General features: G+C 42.4%; 1 protein-coding gene across 1 annotated transcript in view; it reads right to left on the bottom strand.

The window, feature by feature from the left end:
• The window catches only part of RNF217 (ring finger protein 217), a 108,773-nt gene extending 92,039 nt beyond the window's left edge, over positions 1 to 16,734 (bottom strand). Inside the window, exon 1 of the mRNA XM_077811728.1 lies at positions 16,096 to 16,734. Coding sequence (XP_077667854.1) covers positions 16,096 to 16,734 — 639 coding nt within the window. The remainder of the gene's footprint in view (positions 1 to 16,095) is intronic.
• Positions 16,735 to 25,089: the final 8,355 nt, after the last annotated feature.

Raw genomic sequence — 25,089 nt, 5'->3', positions numbered from 1 at the left:
TTGATGTCGGTGAAATGTCCTTTGTGATCCACCAGTGATTGCAGCACCATTGAGAAGTACCCCTTGCAGTTTACGTACTGGTTGGCAAAGTGGTCCGGTGCCAAGATAGGGATATGGGTTCTGTCTATCGCCCCCCCACAGTTAGGGAAACCCACTGCAGCAAAGCCATCCACTGTGACCTGCACATTTCCAAGAGTCACTACCCTTGATAGCAGAACATCAGTGATTACATTGGCTACTTGGATCACAGCAGCCCCCACAGTAGATTTGCCCACTACAAATTGATTCCCGACTGACCAGTAGCAATCAGGCATTGCAAGCTTCCACAGGGCTATCGCCACTCGCTTCTCAGCTGTCAGGGCAGCTCTCATCTTGATATTCCTGTGCTTCAGGGCGAGGAAAAGCAACTCTCAAAGTTCCAGGAAAGTGGCCTTACACATGCGAAAGTTTCACAGCCACTGGGAATCATCCCAGACCTGCAACACTATGCGGTCCCACCAGTATGTGCTTGTTTGCCGGGCCCAGAATTGGCGTTCCACTGTATCAACCAGCCCCACTGCCGCCATGATGTCCCAATTGCCACAGTCCATGCTTTCAGGAATGTCTATGTGCTCATCACAATCGTCCTCGTGCTGCCGTCTCTTAGCCAGGTTCTGCACATACTGCAGTATAATGCTCAAGGTGTTTACAATGCTCGCAACAGCAGCAGTGAGCAGAGCAGGCTCCATGCTTGCCGTGTTTTGGCGCCTGCACGGGTAACCCAGGAAAAAAGGTGCAAAATGATTGTCTGCAGTTGCTTTCATGGAGGGAGGGAGGGAAGACTAACGACATGTGCTCAAAACCACCCGTGACGATGTTTTTGCCCCATCAGGCATTGGGAGCTTAACCCAGAATTCCAATGGGCAGCAGAGACTGCAGGAACTGTGGGATAGCTTCCCACAGTACACCGCTCCGTGAGTCGATGCTAGCCACGGTACTGAGGAGGCACTCCACTGACTTAATGCACTTAGTGGGGACATACACAATCGACTGTATAAAATCGATTTCTAAAAATTGACTTCTCTAAAATCAACCTAATTCCATAGTGTAAACATACACTGAACATAAGTGAGACAGTGAACATAAAACAAAACTATACAGATAGGAAGATTCACAGTTTTTACATACTAAAATTCCAAGGGAAAGGGAATCATAATTCATTTTCCATTAATCTATAGCTGCCCTAACTACAAAAAAAATGGAGAGAAACTGTGAAACAGCTGTTTTAATAGAAGATATAAAAATGATTATGAGCAGGATGAATGAGGTATGCCCAAGATTTATTTATAAATATATTTATATAGATTTATATTTATAAAGCCACCTGGAGGGAAGACAAGGGGGGAGTCCAGACTTAGACAGGGGTCCAGTCTGAACACAAATATAACGAACTCTGAACCACAGAAAATTTGCAACCCACCAAAATAACATTTAGGGTAAGAAATTACATTGTGTAACCTGTTTCTTAAGTATATTGAGCTTAGTTTGCGTACTTTGGTTTATTTGCTCAGTAATCTGCTTTGTTCTGTCTGTTATCTCTTATATTCACTTACAATTCACTCTTATATTCACTTACAAATTACTAACTTTTGTAGTTAATAAACTTACTTCTTGTTTATAATATAACCGTTTACATCATTTCTAATGGGGGCTGGGGGAGGGGGAAAGAAGTTGTGCATATCTCCCTCCATATTGAGGGAGAGGGCAAATTTAATAAAACCTTTGGGTTTGTACCCCTTAAAAGGAGTGGGCACCAGAGTGTTGGGGCAAGCCCAAAAGGCTGAATCTTTCCAGAGCGGATCTCTGTCTCTCTGTGCAGCTGGCTGTGGCCCTGCCTGTGTGCTTGGCTGGAAGAGGTTTGTGAGCCTAGCCCAGCAAGGCCAGGTAAAGGGGACCCAGGCTAGCAGAATAGGCTGACTCAGGGGCATCCCAGCACATCAGGCGACACCCCAAAGGGGCCAAACCCATCACAATGTATTATCAATCTTAACTCCTATTTAATGTAGTTTTTGTCTGGAAATAAAAAGAAGAGAGTAGAACAGCGGTGTAATACACCAATGCAGTACTTCCTATTATTATTTGGTATGTTCTTTCCATGCAGCTGTCAGTCTCTGACTAGCAATCCTGTGAGCCTTTCATTTGCCCCGTCCTTCTCAAACTTTCCTCCTGCTGTGTCCTAAGTATCCCTCATCTGCCCTACACCACTGGTCACTTAATACTTTGTAACATAGATGATCCCCCCCCCACCTCCACCCCAAATCAAACTTTATCAGAATATATACTTATGAAACCTACAGCATTCTATCTGAGCACACTTGCCAAATTCCATAAGAATGTTGAGCATAAACATCATTCCACCTAGCATGGGCCAAATGATTTATAAGGGAGATAGATTGCCAAACCTGATTATAATTCAGACTCACCAATATTTTCAGTTAGTGTTTATGGTAATTAATGCAACCATTAGGGCAATTATGTACAGAGTTCTATTAACATTTTCTGTTTTTATATGCTCAAAACTTTTAGAAACATTCTCCTTTGGAATCAACATTTTCCAAGCCTAATCCCAAACTAGTTATTTCTCCCTTTAAAAATAAAAGTTTGTGGAAAAATCTCTTTACATGTCTGAGAGTGCTATAAAAATACTCAACATTTGGCTTTATTTTGCTCACCAATAATTCAAAAATAGTTGAAGAAAACTTCCAAACTTGGCATCTGGGTAGGCCTCCATTACGCATAGTCGCTTTGCTAATTTGGGTTGACATAAGTGACGGGGGGAGGGGGAAGAACAAACCCAGCTCCTGAACATTAAACAATTAAATCAGCACAAACCCCAGATTGTCCTTGTCTTCGCTTCAGAGATACGAGAGCTATTACTAGACAGGGCCACAGAATCATAGACATCAGAAATAAAGAGATGGAATATCCAGTTGGTTTCCTTAGAGATGCAGGACTGTTCCCTACAATGTGTTTTCTCCAGTCTAGAGTTTAAATTTAATCAGTGGGCTTTTCCTCCACTTTAGTAAGACTAAGCTACAACCTAGCAGTTCTAGGTCAGGAAGTTTCTTTACTTTCATCCCATTATCCTCCACTAACACTAAATTTCTCCTCCTTTCTTAATGCTCACATCTTTTAAAGTATTTGTAGACTCATTCCTTTACATATTTAAACTTTTAATATTTCCTCTCCAGTCAGTCCCACTTACAAGCTAATTTCTCACCATGAACTTCCTCTAACTTTTCCATACCGTGCTGGTAACAATGGGAAGAAATGAACACAATATTATACAGAAAAGGATTTTCACCACCCCACTCCACTCAGAAGGTAGGCACTCAGTCACAGATCTTGAAGCTTCAACAAAGGAATAGTGCTAGGTGAAAGTGTGAACTGAACTGCAAGTAGCTATCTACAGATTTCAGAAGTAGGAATGCCTCTCTTAAAAGCTGTAGGGGCTGTTTGAGGTGGCTCTAACTCAGCTATGCTACAACTTCTAATTCAGACAGACATCCACTTAGTCAGTCTTTAGGTGGATACAGTTCAACCTTTAACCCAGTCTGCAAAGGCCAGAAACAAGCTGGAGTCTTTCAGAGGGGTCTTGTCCTGTCCAGATAGACGAGTACCCTAATGACATTAAGGGTGTGAAGCTTAGCTTCCCCTTAGCCAGCGTGTGGCTTAGGAAAGAACAAGAAAGTGGATAACTTGGTTCAGGTGAAAGTCAAACAACTTCAGCCAATAATTGAGGGTCAGGTCTTAAATGGTTTTCCAGAAAGGCAAGATGTCACTAAGGATGACAGCCATGAGAGCTTGAATCTCTCCTAATCTTTGAACTGATGTTATTGCTCCTAAAAGGCTGTCTATGAAGACAGGTAGTATAGAGAACAGGTTGCTAGAGGTTTGAGGAGAGTTCCCATCAAGCCTGCTAACATGACCCCAAGGTTCTAGGAAGGTAGGGGTCTCTGACTAGGGGAAAATACGTATGAGATCCTTGAAGAATCCAGCAACTTTGGGTGAGAAGACTTTATTTAGTAGTAATTTCTGCTTATGGAGCTGATTGACAGTCCTGAACATTTTAAATCTAACAAGTAATCTGAAATGGAAACTACAGGGGTTTTCTAAATGGATGAGAGTGTTTGTAGTGGCCAAATCAAAAATCTTTTCCATTTAACTTCTACGAGTAGAAATGTTCTTGACTTCAGTGGAGCAGGTTCTGTCTGTATCAATTAACTAGTGAGTACTGAGGCTGTCAGATCCTGGGTCCAGGGGTAGAATTTGGCTTCTGCTCAGCACAGTCACATCTGGCTGAACCAAAACCATGGTCTGTGTTGGTAGGTTCATCAGATCCAAATACCAGAACTCAATGGGCCTTGCCAGAGCTATCATTATATTAAGGCTGTGCCCATCTTGATTTTCTTCAGGATACTGAGTATCCACGGTACGTGTGCATAACCATAAGTGAGTCCTGGTGTCCCAGGGATGAGAAAGGTATTGAGATGGAGCCTGTATTGAACTCCCTCTAGAGCAGAGCTGATACTTTCTGTTTTAGTCTGAGACATAGAGGTCTATTCATGGGCATCACCACTGCAGAGCATCTTTCACAAGAACAGTCCTTGACAGATCACATGTAATTGTCTAAGTAATGTCTGCTGAACTGATCAGCTACAGTGTTCTGCAAGCCTGGAAGCTACAGATCCACTGTATGATTTAATAGAAAAGGCCCAAAGATGGACTGCTTCCTGGCAGAGTGGCCCCCCTTTTTATCTGGTATTGCTGGGCTAGGCTCCCCAGCCTTTTCCAGCCAAGCACACAGACAAGGCCACACCCAGCTGCACAGAGAGACAGAGATCCGCTCTGAGAAGTCTCAGCTTAAGGGGCTTGTCACAGCACCCAGATGTCCACCCCCCACTTGGAGTACAAACCCAAAATTATCTGAAATTCACCTCTTCCTTCAATGTCGAAGAGGGTATATATAACTTCTCCCTCCCTCCCCTCCCTCCCCCCCGTTAGAAATCACAAAGTGGGTTGTATTATAAACCAGAAATAAATTTATTAATAACAGGTGTATTTTAAGTAGTTAAGGAGGTAGCAGACAAAACAAGGCATATTACTAAGAAAATAAAACAGAGCACACAAACTAAGCTTAATACACTAAAGAAACTGGTTACATGCGAGTTCTCACCCTAAAGGTGGTTCTAATAATCTTCTTCACAGGCCAGATGCCGTTCCAGTCTGGGCCCAGTTCTTTTCCCCTGATCAATTTTAGTTGTTTCCAGCAGTCATCTTGGGTGAGGTAGCAGGGGAGAACTGACAACTAGGATTACCTCACTCCCCACCCTTAATAGGATTTGCATACGGTGAGAGTCCTTTGTTTCCCTAGTTTGACCCCCCCTCCCCTTAACAGTGGAAAGTTACAAGAAGTCCCAGCTAATGTTTTAGTATCAGGTGAGAAGACCACCTGATTCTATAGGGTCACAGTGTCCATGAGTCAGTGGCAGTATGGAGAGTCCACAGGAAGGCCAAGCTTTTCACAGTCCATTGTCCTTGCTGATGGGCCATCCACCCTGTTTAGCTTTTCTATTGTTGTACCTGAAGTGTCAGCAGGCATCACACAAAGTAGCATAGTTGAAATACAGAGACAGTCAATATTCCTAATTTCAGATACAGAAATGATACAGGCATACAAATTGGATAATCACATTCAGTAAATCATAACCTTTCCAATGCTATCTCACTTGAGCCATTTTGCATAAAGTATCTCAGTTACGTCATTCATATCATAAGCATATTTTCATAAAGAATATGGAATGACATGTCACAGGAGTCTACCTCCTTTCTTAGCAAAAAATCACTAGAGGAGCCCCTAAAGAGGAATTTAAATGGGATAAAAATATTCCTGGCCTACAGTCTCTAGGATCTATTATTGATCCAAAGGTATTCACTACCAGGCCTCCTGAGAAAAAATGGGGGGGGGGGGAGACAAGCAGAGGGAAACAGAAGCAGGAGAAAGATCCAACAGTTCTAGCTAGTTCTCAGTTATGGCATTACACCTGAAGACATGAGGTTGACAGACTGCATGGCAGAAGGGAGGACAGAGGATCTCCTTTGGAACCACTGCCTCTCCCTTGGACATTCTGATTTTTTATTGGCCCTAACAGTAAGGAGGCTTCTGCCTCAAACAGCTTTGGAATTCTATACTGCCTTCTCCTTGGGGCTGGTGTAGATACCCTTAGAGAGTAAAGAGTGGCTTTTGAGTCCTTCAAAGTGTGCAGGGTTTCATCAGCATGATAGTATAAGAGGTCACAGTCTTTGGCAGGTCCTTGAAGGTCACTTGGACCTCCTTTGGTATGCCTCAAGACTGCAACCATGAAGCCATATTCATTGTGACTTAGGTTGCTAAGGAACGCACTGCTGTGTTAGAGGCATAAACAAAAACATGAGGGAGTGCAGGCTCAGATGGTTTGGTCACGTAAAAGCACAGTCCTGACAACTACAAGGGTAAGAGAGTCCAGCAGATCAAGACTGAAGGAAAAAGACAGACAGAGGCAGACCCAAGAAGAAGTGATGGAGTGGACTAGGCTCAAAGGAAAGGAGCAGTGGAGAGGTCCTCCAAACAGGCTAGAGTGGCTGCAGGGGAAACAACCAATAAAAGGAGCTGCAGAACAGAGCAGCAGTTAGTAGCTGCTGGAAGCTGGAGAAGAAAGGACTGCATGCCTGGCTGGCTGAGGGAACTGCAGCATAGTAGACAGCTAAGCGGGGGCAGGGACCAGGGGAGCTGAGAATTACAAGTCGCAGATTTCCTAGTGAAGATGAATTCTAGATTAATACAGACTATTGTACATGTTTCTACTATGTTGGTATTCTGTTTATTTCTTCCATATAAGAACTTGTCACTTGTTCATTTTGCTTCCTGAGCTGCACACGATACCATGAAAGTAAACAAGCAGAGTTTCCAAGCTATTACACAATCCAATTCCATTTGCACTTGAAAGAGCACAGAAGAGTTAGTATCCTTGCTTCTGGAAAGCTTTTAAGTCAGGTTAGAAGTAATAGGACAAATGACTCGCACAGCACAGGTGCACTAGAATGGAAAGAACATACAAGGAGTCCCTTCCCCCAAGGGCATTCATACAATAAACAGAAGAACAAGGGGGTATGCCAAGCATGGGGAGGACCTGGGCATAGACAGGATAGCAATGGCGGTACATGCAGAGTACCCCTTTGTAATAGGAATATGTATAAGTCACTGCTCATTGCACTTCCCCACCACCTGTGAAGGTATTATGCCTTATGGTGACACAACACCTTCCTTCACACTACTTCTCTGCTACCAGTGATCTGTAGTGATGCTCCTCTGACTTGCAAGGAAGCCATTTAGCTGGATGTTTTTAGGCAACAGAATTTCTCTACCTATGTTATCTAAGATATTTCGATTCTGAAGCTTTTTTAAAGAGTTTTACTAAAACACTTGGAGGCAAGTTTCTTTTTTGATCTAAAGACACTACAGATTGAAGGAGTAACAACAGGAACATTTATAGTCACTTTATAAAACTGCACTGCTTAGCCTTTAAGTATATATTTATGAAAAAAGGAACTGTTGGCATGTTTTAGGAACTATTTACATTTTCCTTTAGTCAATACAACTTATGAAGTGAGTAACCTCTCCCACAATTAAGGAAATTTCTATTGTCCTGACAAGCTTGTAATACAATACACACATTAGTAATCTTATGAGGTAGAAAAGAGGATTTTGGTTGTTGTTGTTTTTTTTTTTTAAAAGCAATTACAAAATAAGCCTTTTCTAAATTTTAAAATGTACATAGACTTGGCCATCTAAATAATTTATAGCAGAGTTTTCCCTCTAAAACCAACAAGTCTCAATTTTGTACTTCTTGAATAAAATTTGTCTGATTTATCCACCAGCTTAGTAACCATTGCCCTAAGGAACTGTATCTGAGCTGGGAGAATCTCAATTTGTTTTTACCACATAGATACATATACCATATGGCAAGAAGTTGTACACTGAGGATCATGTGTAAGTCTGTTTGGAGAAGCAAGGAGGGATATATAACCCAGTAGAACGTACAAAGACTGGAATTACTAACTCCTGAATTCTTGTCTCAGCTAGACTTAGCTTTGTTACTTTTTGAAAGTACTCACTAATCTGTAAAATAAAGATATGCCACCTACCACTCAAAAATGTTGTAAAATTTTTTATGGTTGTAACACACTTTGGTCATGAAGAGGACAGTACACCTGCTGATGATTTTTCCACACCAGCGTAATTCTCAGCTGTTCATACTGGGTAGTTCTGCATCCACTTTATACCACCAGAGAAGCATAGAAGAGGATTTAGCACATAAGGAGTCAGATCTAGCTCATGCAAGCACAACAAAGGCAGCTTTAAATCTAGACACTTTTAAAGATCAAGTTAGGCAATACACCTGCTCCCACATCCCCACCAACCTGCATGGTTTTAGTGTCATGTTTTCAGGTTTTTTTCCTCCAGTTGGATGAAAGATCCACATAAATAGGGGACAGACTGACTCCACAGAGGAGAAAATGAAGAAGTATTTTTCCTCCATTTTCTTTCACCTATAGCATCTTTAAGGGGTCAACTTACTATATAAAAAAACATTCAGAATATAGTATGCCCCTTAAGTTGACCTGACAATGTTCTTTTAACATAGGAATGAATACTGCAAGCAAGCGTCAAGTAAAACACATCACTGACAAATGGGGGACCAAAACCTAACTCTCAAAACTTGATGATCCACAAGTAAACAAAGCAGTAAAAACAGCAAGGGTCTTATACCACAAGATTTACTTGGTTCATTTATGAGGAAAATGATAGCACAGATTTAATTATAAAACTTCACATATTTAGTAGTGTACTGTACTGCAATTTATAGAAATAATGAAATCTCACTAATATGAGTTAGTCATTTTAATATTTGCTGAAAATTGGGCAATAAGACTACCAGTTTTGTGTGGTACTTATCAAGTTTACAGATTAATGAGGTAAGAGGAAAAAAAGTTAGGTTCTACTGTAGGTGTAATTCTTCACTTCAATTTCTTCCTGCTCATCCATCCAGAATAAATTTAGCCATGGTTTTGTTTTATGAATTGCTGAAGTTATTCATAATCTTTGTAACAGAAGCCGTCACTATGTCTGGTTTTGTTTTTAGAGGGAATTCTCAAATAAACAAACACCAAATATTCACTCTGACTCAGATTTACAAACCAGTAGAGATGAGGAAGTGAATCACTCTTATCAGGCTTGTGTACACACACAGCTTCTAAAATAAAGAAAGCTGAATGCCATGTAAGAGAAGCAGCATGAATACAATATTAAGGTTGAGAAGTCAAGTACACTAATCTCTCCCTTTTCTTCTTAGTTTATACACTATGCAGAACAAGATTTACAGCCCAAGGGATGGGTTGCTAACCTAGCTTTCAGCCACCTTTTGCCTCCTGGTGAGCAGCCCTAGGAGTAATTTAATCAGCACTAAGGAGGCTGCCCATAGATGGTGCTGCCCAGAAACAGCACGGCAATTCCGCCCCCTCATTCTCCAGTCCCACCCCAGCATGCTACCTATGCTGAAGTTTGAGAGTGGCTGTCTTTTTCAGCTCCCATGCCACGGAATTCCTATGGCCAGATCCATACCTTCTAGAGCCACCCCCACCTGGCACACAGGTGTTGGAATCTCACTCAAGTCATCTCCTTCCCACAGCCCCAATGACTATCTTTACGTTTACTGCCTTTAAACAGAGAGGGAACAGAAACATTTTCTCAGGCAGCCAGCTCCCAATCAACCCTAAAGGACTCCCTGAGAGGTCAGTTAAGTATCATGCCCAAGTTTTGGATTGGTAAATTGAAGCAGAGAGAAGGTATGCAACTTTCCAAAGATCACATACAGTAAGTCAATATCAGGACCATTATTAGAACTCTGGTCTCATCTGCTAAACTTCTGTCTAACCACTAAATCAGTCCCCACCCCACCCCCAGTAAATTAATCTTAGCTTTTGGTTTTTATATCTGTAAAACAGAATACTTTGCAGTTGCTGAGTACTTTTTCCATCTGCAGAAAGTGCTTTGCCACACTGCTTAAGTATTAGCTGGCACATTTCACAGACAGGGAAAACAAACAGATTTAGATGGAATTTGATGTATAAGTGGGAGAGGGTTGTGTTAGTGGCTCTGATTCTTAAGTCTTGTCCTACGCTAGCAAAATTAAATAAAGCAGAAAACAGTCATTGGCAATGAACCAGTGAACACCATTTAATTGTAACTGTAGGAGAAGAAAAACTCTGTTCAGCACCATTTCAGAAACCATGATTAAAAACTATCAAAAAATCTGTCACTACAGGTCCCAGACTTGCTCAATAGGAAAATGAAGCAGAAACTAAAATAATCTGCTGTTCTATTTCTTAGGCCTAAGAACCATCCCTCAAAATGGTGGAGTAGTTAACAGGGACAGCTTTAGACTCCAGACAACGCACCTCCCACTAGACTACTTATAGGCTATGTTCAGAGTTACTTTAGCTCAGGACAAATCCTTCTATTCAGTTATTGCTTCTATAATCAAACTCCAGTTGAGATCAATGCAGGATTAGCTAAAAACAGTTCAACCACCTCAATTTGTAGATAATCATGGCAAGCACTGTGCACCCTGCAACTGGAATCTCAATGGTTGTGGATAAAACCACTGCATGCTTGCTGAGGAGTTCCCTTCAACCCAGCCCATCAACAGTATTAGTAACAGACACAGGTTTAGATTGCAGAGCTCAGCTGAACCATCTCATAATTCAAGGTCTCTGGGTTTAGGAAGAGTCCAGCTGTCATGTTCTTGATGGCCTGTCATGCTGTCTAGCCTGCCTGGCGTTTTTAGCCTGCCTCAAAAAGTGTTCTTTTCACAACTTTTAGTTCTATTGCTGTGTGCCAAGTCAACTGTCAGGGTGGGGCTCAGCACAACGACCACATCAGGAAGCTATGAAGAATGGGAAATTTCCACATTAAAGGCAAAGATAACATCCTGACAGATTACCTGAGCTGTAAATACAGTATCCAGCACAAGTGGCCCCTGAAGAGTGCACTGGCAAACCCATGCTCTCAGACAGGTGGACCTATTTGCCATAGAACTCAATACAAAATGAAATCCGTTCTACTCTGAGGATAGGAAGTATCAAGGATCCTTATTGGATACATTCCTCTTAGACTGGAAACAAACATACCTGTATGTACCCCCTTCAAATTCTTCTCATCCTATCAGATGCAGCACCGTGGAGCTTATTACAGTCTGAACAGAACTAGACCATTCCATAAGACATTCCGGGTTTGTCTTGATTTCAGGTTTTGTTTTTCAAATGTCACCTAACACATTCCAATACTAGCACAGACAAAGCAAATTGTACTTTGGCACGTACATTAACTGGTCAAGTTAAAGCCGAGGAGGGAGCCTATGTTTCAGCTCAACCAGCTAGAACATGAAAAAGTGTAAGTTATGTTCTCACACTAACACAGAAAAGGTGATAGTTAAGGAGTTCTAAAAAACAAAAACAAGTTATCCTAGCCAAGACAATCTCTAGACTGTTAATAGCATGGAGGGATAGTTCTAGTTGTCAGTAAACTTCCATAAACATATGCCATAAGAACCAGCAAGGATTCCAGTACCAACAGGTGTTAAAGGCTCCTATTAAAAAGAAAAGGAGTACTTGTGGCACCTTAGAGAGACTAACACGGCTGCTACTCTGAAAGGCTCCTATTGCATCTCTCAGATGTGCCCATTATAGAAATACATAACTCCAGTTATTAGGTTTTTATCCATACCTTTACACTGAATTACTCCCTGGATTTAGTGAGCGTCTGCACTGAGGTAGACTGCATCAGTGCAAGTCACAGTTTACAACACTGTCTATACTAAGAGCTTGCGCTGGTGCAGCTACACCACAGGCTAAAAACTGCACTGTAGACAAGACCTTAACCTCTAAATCAGATGCTCTCAGACTGCTTGGAATAGCAGTGTCACTGTTAAACTGAGACACCTCAACATCTCCTGTGATTATTTTTTAATCACAGTGGGTATCCTAATTACTTGCTATTTACCCAGGGCAAGAATTTTATGTTTTAAACAAGGGGAACATTTACTTACTACAATAAATATGGTTCTCCACAATGACTGACTGCATGGACCTACACTCCCCATCTTCCTTATCAGCATTATTTTAGTCTTACAACTGGTTTTTATTAGGGCTGTCAAGCGATTAAAGAGATTAACTGCACGATTAAACAATAGAATACTATTCATTTAAATATTTTGGATGTTTTCAACATTTTCAAATATATTGATTTCAATTATAACAGAATACAAAGTGTTCAGTGCTCACTTCACAGTGCAAATACTTGTAATCAAAAAAATATAAACAAACAAAAGAAATAGTATTTTTCAATTTACCTCATACAAGTACTGCTGTGGAATCTCTTTATCATGAAAGCTGAACTTACAAAATGTAGAATTATGCACAAAAACTTCATTCAAAAATAAAACAATATAAAATCTTAGAGCCTGCAAGTCCACTCAGTCCTCCTACTCGTTCAGCCAATCACTCGGTCAAACAAGTTTGTTTACATTTGCAGGGAATAATGCTGCCCGCTTCTCGTTCACAATGTCACCTGAAAGGGAGAACAGGCATTCACATGGCACTGCTGTAGCTGGCACTGCAAGATATTTACATGCCAAATGCACTAAAGATTCACATGTCCGTTCATGCTGCAGCCACCATTCCAGAGGATATGCATCCATGCTGATGATGGGTTCTGCTCAATAACAATCCAAAGCAGTGCAGACCAATACATGTTCATTTTCATCATCTGAGTCAGATGCCACCAGCAGAACGTTGATTTTCTTTTTTGGTGGTTGGGGTTCTGTAGTTTCTGCATCGGAGTGATGCTCTTTTAAGAATTCTGAAAACATGCTTCACACCTCATCCCTCTCAGATTTTGGAAGGCACTTCAGATTCTTAAATCTTGGGTTGAGTGCTACAGCTATCTTTAGAAATCTTACATTGGTACCTTCGTTGCATTTTGTCAAATCTGCAGCTAAAGTGCTCTTAAAATGAACATGGGCTGAGTCAACATCTGAGACTACTATAACATGAAATATATGGCAGAATGCAGATAACATAGAGCCAGAGACATATAATTCTCCCCCAATGAGTTCAGTCACGAATTTAATTAACGTATTATTTTTTAACAAGCGTCATCAGCATGGAAGCATGTCCTCTGGAATGGTGGCCGAAGCATGAAGGAGCATATAAATGTTTAGCATAGCTGGCATGTAAATACCTTGCAATTAGGCATGTAAAATGTTAACCTGCCTTAACCAGTAAGCATCAGTCTTACTGGTTAACCCGCCTTAACCACTAACCTCCGGGCTGGCCCACCGACCCTGCTCCAGCCAGAGCAGCCCCAGCTGCGCCAGTGGGCCCTTTAATCGGTTAACCATTTAAACTAAATATTTTTTAATCCTTTCAATGGTTAACTTTTTAAACTGTATTTACATCCCTACTTGCAATGCGGGCTACTACATTCTCATGCAAATGCCTGTTCTCACTTTCTGCTGACATTGTAAATAAGAAGTGGACAGCATTATCTCCTGTAAATGTAAGCAAACTTGTTTGTCTTAGTGATTGGCTGAACAAGAAGTAGGACTGAATGGACTTGTAGGCTCTTAAGTTTCGCATTGTTTTGTTTTTGAGTGCAGTTATGTCACAAACAACAAAAATCTACATTTGTAAGTTGCACTTTCACAATAGAGATTGCACTATAGAACTTGAATGAGGTGAACTGAAAAACACTCTTATCATTTTTACAGTGCAAATATTTGTAATCAAAAATATAAAGTGAGCAGTGTACACTTTGTATTCAGTGTTGTAATTGACATCAATATATTTGAAAATATAGAAAAACATCCAAAAATATTTAATAAATTTTAATTAGTATTCTATTGTTTAACAATGTGATAAAAATTGTGATTAATCACAATTTTTTAATTGCAATTAATTTTTCAGTTAATCGCATGAGTTAAGTGCGATTAATCAACAGCCCTAGTTTTTATTTAATAGAAGGAATTGTGCTGTAGTTTGTTATAAACGCTTTTATATCCACTAATGCAGGGATCTCAAACTCGAATCACCACAAGGGCCACATGAGGACGAGTACATTGAACCGAGGGCTGCATCACTGACCCCCCCCCCCCCCCGCAGCACTGCCACCAGCCCTGCCTCTGCCCCACCTCTTCTCCACCTCTGCTCCTGAGTGCGCAGCTCCCCACTCCTCCCCCTCCCTCCTGGAAGTGCCTGCAAGTAGGAAGAGGAGCTAGGACGCGGCGCTCTAGAGGGAGGAGGAGCCTGGCGGGCCACAGGAAATAACTCTGGGGGCGTGGGGAGCTTGGCGGGCTGCAGGAAATAACCCTGTGGGCTACGTGTTTGACACCCCTGCACTAATGGGAGTGCACAAACAGGACTATGCACCCACCCTACTTAAACACACTCTGCTACCCAAAACAGCCTTTGATCCTGAAAACACAGATGCACGCAGTGCTGTTGACTTTACAAGTACGTAAAGTTCTGTAGGATGAGGACCAAAGTTTGGAACTCATGCATCACCCAGAGTATGTCTGTCAGGCAGACACCTCAAAGAAAAAACCCTATAATTACTAAACTAGTTAGCAATTCTGTTAGTTTTAAGGAAAAGCGTTGGGGGCGATTCAGTCAATTATAAAATAACATACATTTTTCAATTTAGACTGGGAGGCAACAATATGAAAATGTACAAAGAGAGAAAGACGGAGTAAGCTCACTAAAGTGTGAAGCACAATAAAGCATGTGGTTGTGCATGATACTCTAGCATTTAAGTAATAAACAGTTAATATTTGTGAGCTATTGGCTTATTTTAGTAACAACAAAAAATCACCAAAAAAATTTGGAGGCAATTTGGTAAATACTTTTGTTTGTATAAGGTGGTACAAAGTGTTTCTATACTGGGCTATAAGGCTTCACCTTAGTTTTAAGTAATTCACTGAAAAACCAACCCTGGTGTGCAAATCAAAAGTTGTTTGCTGTATGAAATTAACCTAATAAATCTATTAGAATTGCTGATACATACAGACTAGTTTTAAATCCAGCTATGGAGATTCTTATTGCTATTAGATTAGGGTAGGAAGAGTTTTAAATTATATTTTGATCTAAGTTAGATTGGCTGAGCAAGATGGTGCCTCTCCCATTTAAACCTAGCTCGGTTCCACTAGTCACTAAAAAAAAGACACAAGGTCCAATACAAAAACGACTAATGTACTAGCCAGTGCTGAGTGGAAAGTTTTAACTGGCCTCTGGCAACAGCAGCAGGAGTCAATCAGTCTGTTCCATGTTTTACTGACCTGCTGATGTTATCAGGCTGGGATAAATTCAAGAGAAATTTTAAAGAAAATGAGTTTAAACTTTAGAGCATCTTTAACCTACACACACAAATTCTCAGCCATTGAGGAGAAGAGTGTGCACACCTCCATAGTGTCCAGCAAGTCCTTCTGCTCCACATGAGAGAGGGAGCAGCCCTGTAACCAGTCACTTCCGAGAAAAATATTAAGTTTTAACTATGTTTGGGGTCTAAGAAATGGGATAGGATAGGGGGTGTGAAGCCTGCCCTAATGGCAGAGCTCCCTCAACTAGGCTGACAGCTTGAATGCTCAGGAGGGCCAGGAAATTTACCTGGGAGCCAAGGTGGGATGGGGCAGGGCCATCCATCGAAAGAGTGATAAAAGCCAAGGTATTTACCTGGGTAGGATGGGTCAGGGCTCTCCACCGAGGGGACGAGGAGGGCTGGGGCGGGATGGGTCGGGACAGGGCTCTCCACTGAGAGGGCGAGGAGGGCTGGAGCATTTACCTGGGTGCTGGGGTGGGATGGGTCGGGTCAGGGCTCTCCACCGAGGAGGCGAGGAGTGCCGGGGCGGGATGGGTCGGGACAGGGCTCTCCACCGAGGGGGCGAGGAGGGCTGGGGCATTTACCTGGGCGCTCAGGTAGCGCTTCAGGCACTCCTCGCACACCGCCTTCTTGCAGCAGGGCAGGGGCTTGATGGGCTTCTCCTCCAGGCACACCCGGCAGCTCAGCAGCAGCAGGGGCCCGAAGTCCCCCGCTATCAGCCCGGAGAAGGGCTCGGGCAGCAGGTAAAAGTCCACCTCGATGCTGCCCCCCGAGGTCAAGGGGTCTCCGACGGGGCCGCGGCGGGCGGGCAGGGCCCCGGGGGCTGCGGCGGGCGGGAGTCCCGGCCCGGCCCCAGCCCGGTCGTTCTCCACGCAGTACACGGTGCAGTACACGTGCCGCCGCGGGGGGATGCGGCGGCGGCTGCTGGTGCTGCTGCCCCAATCCCGCCCCGGCCCCTCCTCGGGGGGCGCCCCGGGCTCCCCGCCGGCCCCCGGCTCCTCCGCGGGAGGCTCAGGGGGCGGCGGCGGCTCCACGCTGCGCTCCGGACTCCCCGGGGCCCCGCCGGGAAGCGGCTCCTGCTCCCCGCTCCGCCGCCTGCTGCCGGGCTCCGGATCCCGCGGTCCGGCCGCCTCCTGCCCCGGCTCCCGGGCCCCGCCGGCCGGGAACGGCGCCTCAGCGGCGGCCGCCCGCAGGGTGCTCAGCGAGCTCTGCTGCTCCCCCATCCCCGCCGCTTCCCATCCAGCCGCCTCCGGCCCCGCTTCTGCTTCCGGGTCCCGGGCCCCGCAGCTCCGCGACCCAGCGGGGAACCGCCGCCGCCTCCCCGGGGCCAGCGGCCGCCGCCGCTCCCCGCCGGGCCTGCGCAGGTCAACGCCGCCCGGGGGCCCCGCCGGGCCGCGCTCCCATCCCGCAGCCCCGGCCGCCCCCGGAGAGTCAGAGCTGGAGGTTCGGACGGCCCGGCCCCGCCTGACCACAGCCCCCCAGGAGCCGCGCCGGCCGCGGCCCCGGCCCCCCTCTCACATGTATGCGGGCCGGGCCACTCTCCGCCCCTTCCTGCCTACACAAGGGACCCACCCACTCTCAATCCTGCCCCTCACGTACACACAATCTCCTCCACCCCTTAACCCTGCCCCCTTCTCACACCCCACTCTGGGTCTTTGCCTGGGAACCCCTTATACACTCCTCTGCCCTCCCACCTACCTACCTACCTACCTCTCTCTCTTCCTTTCCTGCGTTAATTCGGGTCACCAGATAGCAAGTGTGAAATATCAGAACTTTGGGTGGTGGCAGGGTATAGTTGCATATATAAGACAAAGCCCCAATATCAGGGAGGTCCCGATAATATTGGGATGTCAGATCACCCTACTTTACACACCCCTCTATCTACTCACCCACCTTTCACCTCTGCCCGCCACGTACACACCCCCTTCTCGCTCACATATATCTACTTATCCCTTTATCCTGCCACACTCTCACACACACAAACTCCTACCTACCACTTAACCCTGCCCCTGTCTCACACACACACCCTTACTCACCCCTTAACATTGCCTCTCATACCTACTCTGCCCTCCCTCCCTGCCCATTAACACTACCCCTCTCATTCGCTCACCATACAATCACGCCAGCTTCCTTGGCTCCCTACCACATACCCAAAGTACAGCAGGAGCAAGCTATAAGGACTTTAAACAATCTTTGACATGAACATTGAGTTTTCTTCGGCGTAGTTTCAGCATTAAATAAAAAGGAAGTGCTCCTTTTGTGTATTTACAGTTTTGTTCACTAATTCTTCACAAGAGAGAGATTGTCACCAAGGTTCTTCAGAAGATAATATTCTCATATTCTTACTCCAGGATACCAGTGTAAATGTAATTTACGAGAAAAATCAGCTGACCACCTCCACACCTTTCCATTAAAAAAGTCTCATTTTAGCCAGATGTGATGATCTGTTCCTCACTCTAAAAAGCAATAGTCACCTACGCAGTAGTACAGCCTCCCCCGTCCCCCGCCCATAAACAGATACATTGATAGAGAAAGTGAGCACACTCATTAGGAAGCAAACACCCCTTTTAATTTCAAAACGGCTTTGTACTTTGAATGTGATATATTTTGAATAAAAATCCAACGTCCAATTAAAAAGTAGTCCCAAAGAAAACAAACTGTAAAAAATAGAAGCATCATCTTTATCCTCTTAGTGTCACAGGTATTTAGGTTTATGATTGGCATACCACATCTGAACAATACTATGACATCTGCAAAAGTGATTTAAATAATTAAACTCAGACAAATTGAGAAATACACATCCAATGTGTCTGGTCATTTGCAAGTAAGAGGATTAAAGAAAAAATGCCTGTGGATGCTGTTTAGAAAGCCTGCCCAAAAGCAAGGAAAAATGTCTTTCAGAACTCAACATCAACATAGATACCGCAGATAACATAAAGCCCATTCTAGGACAGCTGCAGTGTTGGTAGTGGCAAGTACAGCAGGCATTTACTAAAAGGTGCTTCTTCTTCTTCTATCTTGTCTTGACTAGCGGTTTTGGTCCATTGCCCCAGATGGCTCCTAACTTTCTATTGAAATCAATGATAATGTGATCAGTGATAATGTCACTGTCCCTCTTTTTTATACTTTCTTCCAGTTTCTAGAAAGATCCTTGATGTGATGTGGGGGTCAGGCAGCCCCCACTCCATACATGCCCTCTCTGAGAATTCTCTGAGATCATGGATTCTTCCTGATGTGCCATTAATGCCTGTCTGGATGGTGGTAGTTGCTCTTTGTCCTTACTGAAAGGGCAGATGTGGGCATCTCCCAACCTCACAACATATTTCAGTAGCACATATAGCAATACTTCATAACTTCACATACAATGATAGTGGATATTAAGGTTCAACAGACCAAGTCTTTTTAAATGTTACCTCACAAGGCATACTTTGTATAAAAAATATAATAATCATATGACAGTGGTGAATATGGGGGACCCATATTTTGGATCTTTGCAGTACAGATTGTCACAAGGGGGTATCCTGAGTAGATCTGGTGCAATAGGTAGTTTTTAAAAAATATATATATATATATATATATGTTGGATATATATATGTATGTGTGTGTGTGTGCGTGTGCGTTGGATTCAGGATCTTTTTTAGGTTATAGCTGGAAGTTTATGTGCTCTGCACACAAATTTCCTTGATAGGAAATAAGTGCACTTAAATCTGATTGCCAGATGGGGGCTGTGCATAAAACTTTCTGTCAGGAGCTACACTTTCCTATCAGGTTTTATCCTATACAGAGTTCATGAGCAGGTGCTGGAACATGAGAGTTGATGCACACATGCTGACAAATAAGATAGTCTCCCCATTAGCAGTTGCACCTTTAACTCTACAGCTCCACCCCTCCCCATTCTATGTTTTCCAATCTTTCTTCTGAAGCAGTTAGGCTTCCTACATGCAACATACCTCACAAACACACATAAGCAAGTAAATTAAAAGTAACTAACAGTACATGTATAACATTTTGGGGACCGCCCAGATCAATAAGGCGTTCTGTCACTGCCTGCCCTCTAACCTTGGGGGCCTTTGTGTTGTGTACCTGTGGTTCAGATCCCTGACACCAGTAGCCAGCCCACAAGTATAAGGTCTCACCCTGGCTCTCGTCAGCCCAGTTACTCTTTGCACCAATAGCCCTTCCGGTCCCAAGTCTTCCCAAACATGTCCTCTCCAAGTTCTTAACTATCAGACCCTCAGACCCTTCCCTTGTGGTTTGGCATGAAACCAGACCTCCAGTTATCAGCTCACTTTGCCATACACTCCACACAGTTGGCACACCAGAGACCTTGGGATAAAAATAAACAAAAAATGTATTTCATAGAAAAACCACAGGTTTAAAGAGGAAATAGTGAGGGAAAGCAAACAAATATAAGTTACACAGAAAATACACATAAAGACACAACCTAAGGCTTTACACTTTCATATTATATAAAATGCCTTAAATCAGCATACCCCCTACCTAAAAGGACAGCGTTCAGGAACTGGAAACTGCCTTGAAAGTGTCCCCCAAGTTCTGGATTTAAAAAGATCAGTTCCAAGCCCATTTATAAAAGGCTTTTTACTCTCTTTATTTTCTCTTAGTTTCTGGTGACTCATGGTTACTCAGAGTTGGGAAACTCCTTCCTAACTCCATGTTTGAGAGCTGGGATGGTCTTTTCAATTTCGAGTTGTCTGAGACCTGGTCTACACTACAGAGTTAGGTCAACGTAAGGCAGCTTATGTCTACCTAACTGTGTAAATGTCTACAAAGTTCCTCCCACCGATTTAACTCACCTGCTACGCAAACCTAACTCCATCTCTGCAAGAGGCGTAGCACTTAGGTCAATGTAGTTAGGTCGATGCTGTGTCTGTGTAGACACTGTGTTGCTTACATTACCTGTTGCTGCCTTTGACAGCCCAAGCTCTTCCACCCCAGGGTTGACAGCATGGAGCCCCGCCACCGAAGCTGACAGCTAGACACCCGCCATTGGGGTTGATGGCCTGGAGCCTTGGCGGTGGGGTTCCAGCTGTCAGCTCCAGGGTGGCAGAGCTCCAGCTGTCAGTGCCACACTATGGCTCACTTAAGTCAGTGCAAGCACTCCTGGTGAGGATGCACATTGCCAACAGAAGAAGCATAGTGTCGACACAAAGAGCCAGTTTAATTATTGCTGTGGCTGTAGGTTAACCTTACTTAAGTTGATTTAATTCTGTAGTGTAGGCATGGCCTCAGTGTCTTTCCTAATGGTTCTAACTTTAATGGTCCATCATTGTCTTTTCCTGAGCTGGACTATGGATAGTTACTTGGAGCCAATTTCATGTAAACAACTGGCTTGGAAGGTGTCATTCCCTACTTGACCGTTCACCACCCTGCTGTGAGGTGGGGCTGAAGTTGCAACACAGTTTAAGAGCAGAGTTTTCCATATTCACAAATAGATACATTCAGAACCACAGTCTGTATACATTTCTCATAATGACCATCAAGTTCAGAATGTTACAAACTTTCATAAAAAACTTTCCTTGATATAGTTTTATAGTACAATAACTCAATATGCAATCCATTGGTTTAACTGCTTATTTTGGGTGCTTAACCTTCTTTTATCTCCTTGGGGTGCCTGGTAAAGGAGTATGGGCAGAAGGGTGAAACATAGGGCAGTGTTAAGATTGCAACATGTGGTCTGTGTTGTGCAGTAGATGTGGTAATGGTAAGGTGTGTACTTGTGTGTAGAGGAGTAGAAGATGTGTACTGTTAGATGTTTATTTCCTTGCTTTTGTGGGTTTGTGTCAAATTTGTTGTGTATGTGTAGAAACCCTGCTTCACAACAAAGTTTTTTTTGTATTAATTTTATATGGTTTCTTTCATGTAGATGGTGTGCTAAAGTGTTTAACATCACAGAGTTAAATAAAATAGCAGAATGAGAGAAATATTGTCCAGAGGAACACAATAGATACTTCTCTCCTGGCATGACCTCGTTACTGATTATATATTAGGATTAACCCACTGCCTTTTCCATTGTGCCTTTGCAGAGATTTATCCTAGAATTATTTCAAGGAACAGGATTCTCATTCATTTCCTACACACATTTTGAGCACTAGGCCTTTTGGCTAATGACTTACTGGATGTTTTGGCAAGGGTTGGCTATAGTCCATTTTTATGAGCCAAATGCATAACTGGTATAACTTCACTGATGTGACTCTGTTGACTTAAAGGATGAATTTGAACCCATATATTTTACAATGGTCTAAGGTCACACGCAGACTAGGTCTTACCAGTTGTAATGAAAAGGTTAGCGGCATGTCAGGATGTGCATAAAATAATAGATTGCAATTATTTAGCTTGAAAAGGAGAAGAGTTTAGTACTGGTCTACACAAACATTTTATCATGTTTGGACACAGTGTGAAGAACTGGACCTTCTTACTTGAGAGATCACCTCTCTCCTGCTGATATATTGTTACAGCTGAGATCAGGACAGGTATATCAGTTAGAGCTCCCCCAATATAAATGTGAGCAAGCTGCTGGCAGGGCATTCTCTGTGAAGGGTCCTCAGTTTGAGAATTCGCTTTCCAACATGGTCCACCAGAGGCCAGATTCGTTATCCTTCCATGCGTGCTGCAAAGTCCATCTTTTTTTCTTCTTTTTACATCTCTTGCAGAAGGTATGGGCCAAGATATTTAGGACCAGTACTTTTGTGATGTTGTGATTTTTAATCACAGTCATTAAAATAATTCTTTTGCTGGATTTAAAAAGCCTTGTCTTCACTGCTAAAAAAAAGGTGCATTTTTTTATTTAAAGGAAACTAACACATGTGAGCTATCCCATGGTAAAAACACAGTGAAGACAAGACACTTTAGTTTTATTGCAAAGTAAACTCATATAGGTCCTAAACCTATACCCCGACCTGGGGCTGACCTCATCTACTTTACCCTGTGGTAAGGTACATCTGTGGGACACTATGAGGAAGTTATCACTGCCTGTTCTGTATCTGCTCTGTAGATAAATGGGAGGACTCCATTTTCCAGGGCTGTTATTTTGATACCACTTCATGAACGTTAGTTTTACTAAAAAAGTCACCTGAATCTTTGCAGGTACGTTTAATTAGAACATATGAGTAACTAACATTCATGCTTCATTGCATGTTGATTTGCCTTAGGAATTCAGATACGAATCATTTTGCCATGTACAACACTGCATAATTGTCATTGCTGTATTTACCCATAGGGTATAGAACTCACTTCAGCTGAGATTCTCTCTACTTCCAGTGATTTTAGTCTTTATACTGAAAAGACAAGGGTGATAAAGTATATAAAACAAATAATTAAATTGTGAAATACTTCACAGAATACTAATTATTTTGTGCAGTAGCCTTCACTGAATGTTTGTTTCTTGGTTTTTGAAATAGAAACTGTAAAACTGATTTTGATTTGTCACCATATAGGAATAACTTTTTCCATATGATTTATCATATAAACACCACACAAAAACACACAGTATTTCTTATTCACACTTGAGTTATACTCTCACTTTTCACTATCACTACTTTGCATCAGAGCAAATACATTCAACACCAAGACACTTTCAGCATACTTCATAATACTCTGTCTCACATTCTCTATGTGTTCTTGAGAAAGAAGAATATGCTTCATTGATAGCACATAAATCTTCGGGCACAGTCTTATTTTTCAGATGTTATGAACTGACTCCACAGTGATTTTTTTTCCTGCAGAGATTTATTACTTCATCACACAATTTGATAGTTTTCAGCAAGAGAATATTTATATTCTTTCTGTGAGGAAAACTCACAGTGATAATACTATCATTATCATCTGGGATCATCCAATGAGAACAGAACTCTTAAAAGCTGTCCTTCCTCTACATTCATGAGTTTGGATGGATTGGATATTGTTTATTTTATGAAAGAAAAAGAAGAGTTTAAAAAAAGCATTTAGTGAATTTAATCATACCTCATTTCTTCATAACTTCATTTGACAAGAAAATTCTCATGGCATTTAAATTAGAGTAGGTGAAAAAGTATTCTTAACGGTACACAGCTTTAAAGATTACATGATATACATTTGCCGCTGGAAGTTAGTTTCTTGCAGGCTCAATTCTTTGAATTTCTGTTGTTTCCTTTCTCAAGGTGAAGGAACAACATTAATGCCACAAGAGATGTGGAATAAGAAAAACAAGTGTAAATTAGAGTAATTTCCTATGATAATCTTTTAATACAGTGCCTTTTAAAATTAATCAAGAATGATGAATGATGTCTAGTTTAATTGTTACAGAAATTATTTTGACCCTACACCATGACAATTTTTCTATCTATTAAACCAGTCTTCAAAATGCATCATTTTGACCTGAATCCTAAAAAGAACTTAATCAGTGACACAGAGCACCATCTTTTCAGCTTCTAGTAGCCTCCATGCAGGTGCCATCATTGATACTTCCCTGAAATTACAAAATAACTGTAGTGATATTAGTGCAATGTCATTGAGAACCAAGCATGGTCCAAATTAGTGAAAATGCTGGATCATGCATGTTTACAAACCATACATAGGTTTGTGGGATGAAATATTCTTCTGAAAAATTTTGATGACCCTTCTTAATCTATCTCACCAGGATCTACCTCTCTTGACTCCACTGAAACAGCTTTAATTGAGATTTCTTCTTATCTCTTTATGGCCAAATCTCAGAGCCTATACTTTATATTCATCCTCTTTAACACTTCTGCTGATTTTGATATGGTCAATCATACTTACCTTCTCAAAATCTTGTCCTCCCTTAATTTTTGTGACACCAACCTCTCCTGGTTCTCCACCTACCCTCTGTGTATTTCTTCATTATCTCTTTCTACGGGTCCTCCTCCCATTTCCTCCTCTTCCTGACAGTACCACAAGACTCCATCCTTGGCTTGCACTTGCAAACACAGCTGCGGCTACCATCTTTACACTAACGGCTCACAAATTTATTTTTTCATTCTTGACTTTCTTTGCTCAATCCAATCCCATTTTTCAGTCAGTCTCTCTGGTATCTCCTGATGTCTCACCATGAGCTTAACATAATAAAAACTATAATTTTTTTCCACTCCCCCCAAGTCTCTCTTATTTGGGCACCATTACCATCCTTCTAATCATTGGGGCCCATAGTTTAAGAGTTAACTTCACCACCTACACAGGATAGTTTGATTGAATTAAGCTCTGTAGACATTTAGCTAATTGTAGGGTTCCAGTCTGCCCAATAGTGCTCCCGTGTACAATTCTATGGTTTTTGGAGTTTAAACTCAGAGAGTTGGTGATTAAAACTCAGCTAAAGAAAGTTGTGTTTAAACAGCTTGCCCAAACATATCCCTATCAGCTTCAAGGTAAGGTATTAAAGAGACGATTGAATATGCAACTCGATCCTGAGACTGTGACAAAAAATGCACTGAAGAAAACATCCCACACCACCCTAATATAAAGTCTCTTTTTTTTTTCTAATAGAAACTCTAAGAATTTTTAGGCATTAATTTTGTTCTCTATAATTTCTGTTGGTCTCTGAGTTATCCTTTTATTTTATAACTGCT

The sequence above is a fragment of the Eretmochelys imbricata genome, chromosome 3 (genome assembly GCF_965152235.1).
Source record: "Eretmochelys imbricata isolate rEreImb1 chromosome 3, rEreImb1.hap1, whole genome shotgun sequence".
Taxonomy (NCBI): domain Eukaryota; kingdom Metazoa; phylum Chordata; order Testudines; family Cheloniidae; genus Eretmochelys; species Eretmochelys imbricata.
This window is presented reverse-complemented; position numbering and strand designations above follow the sequence as displayed.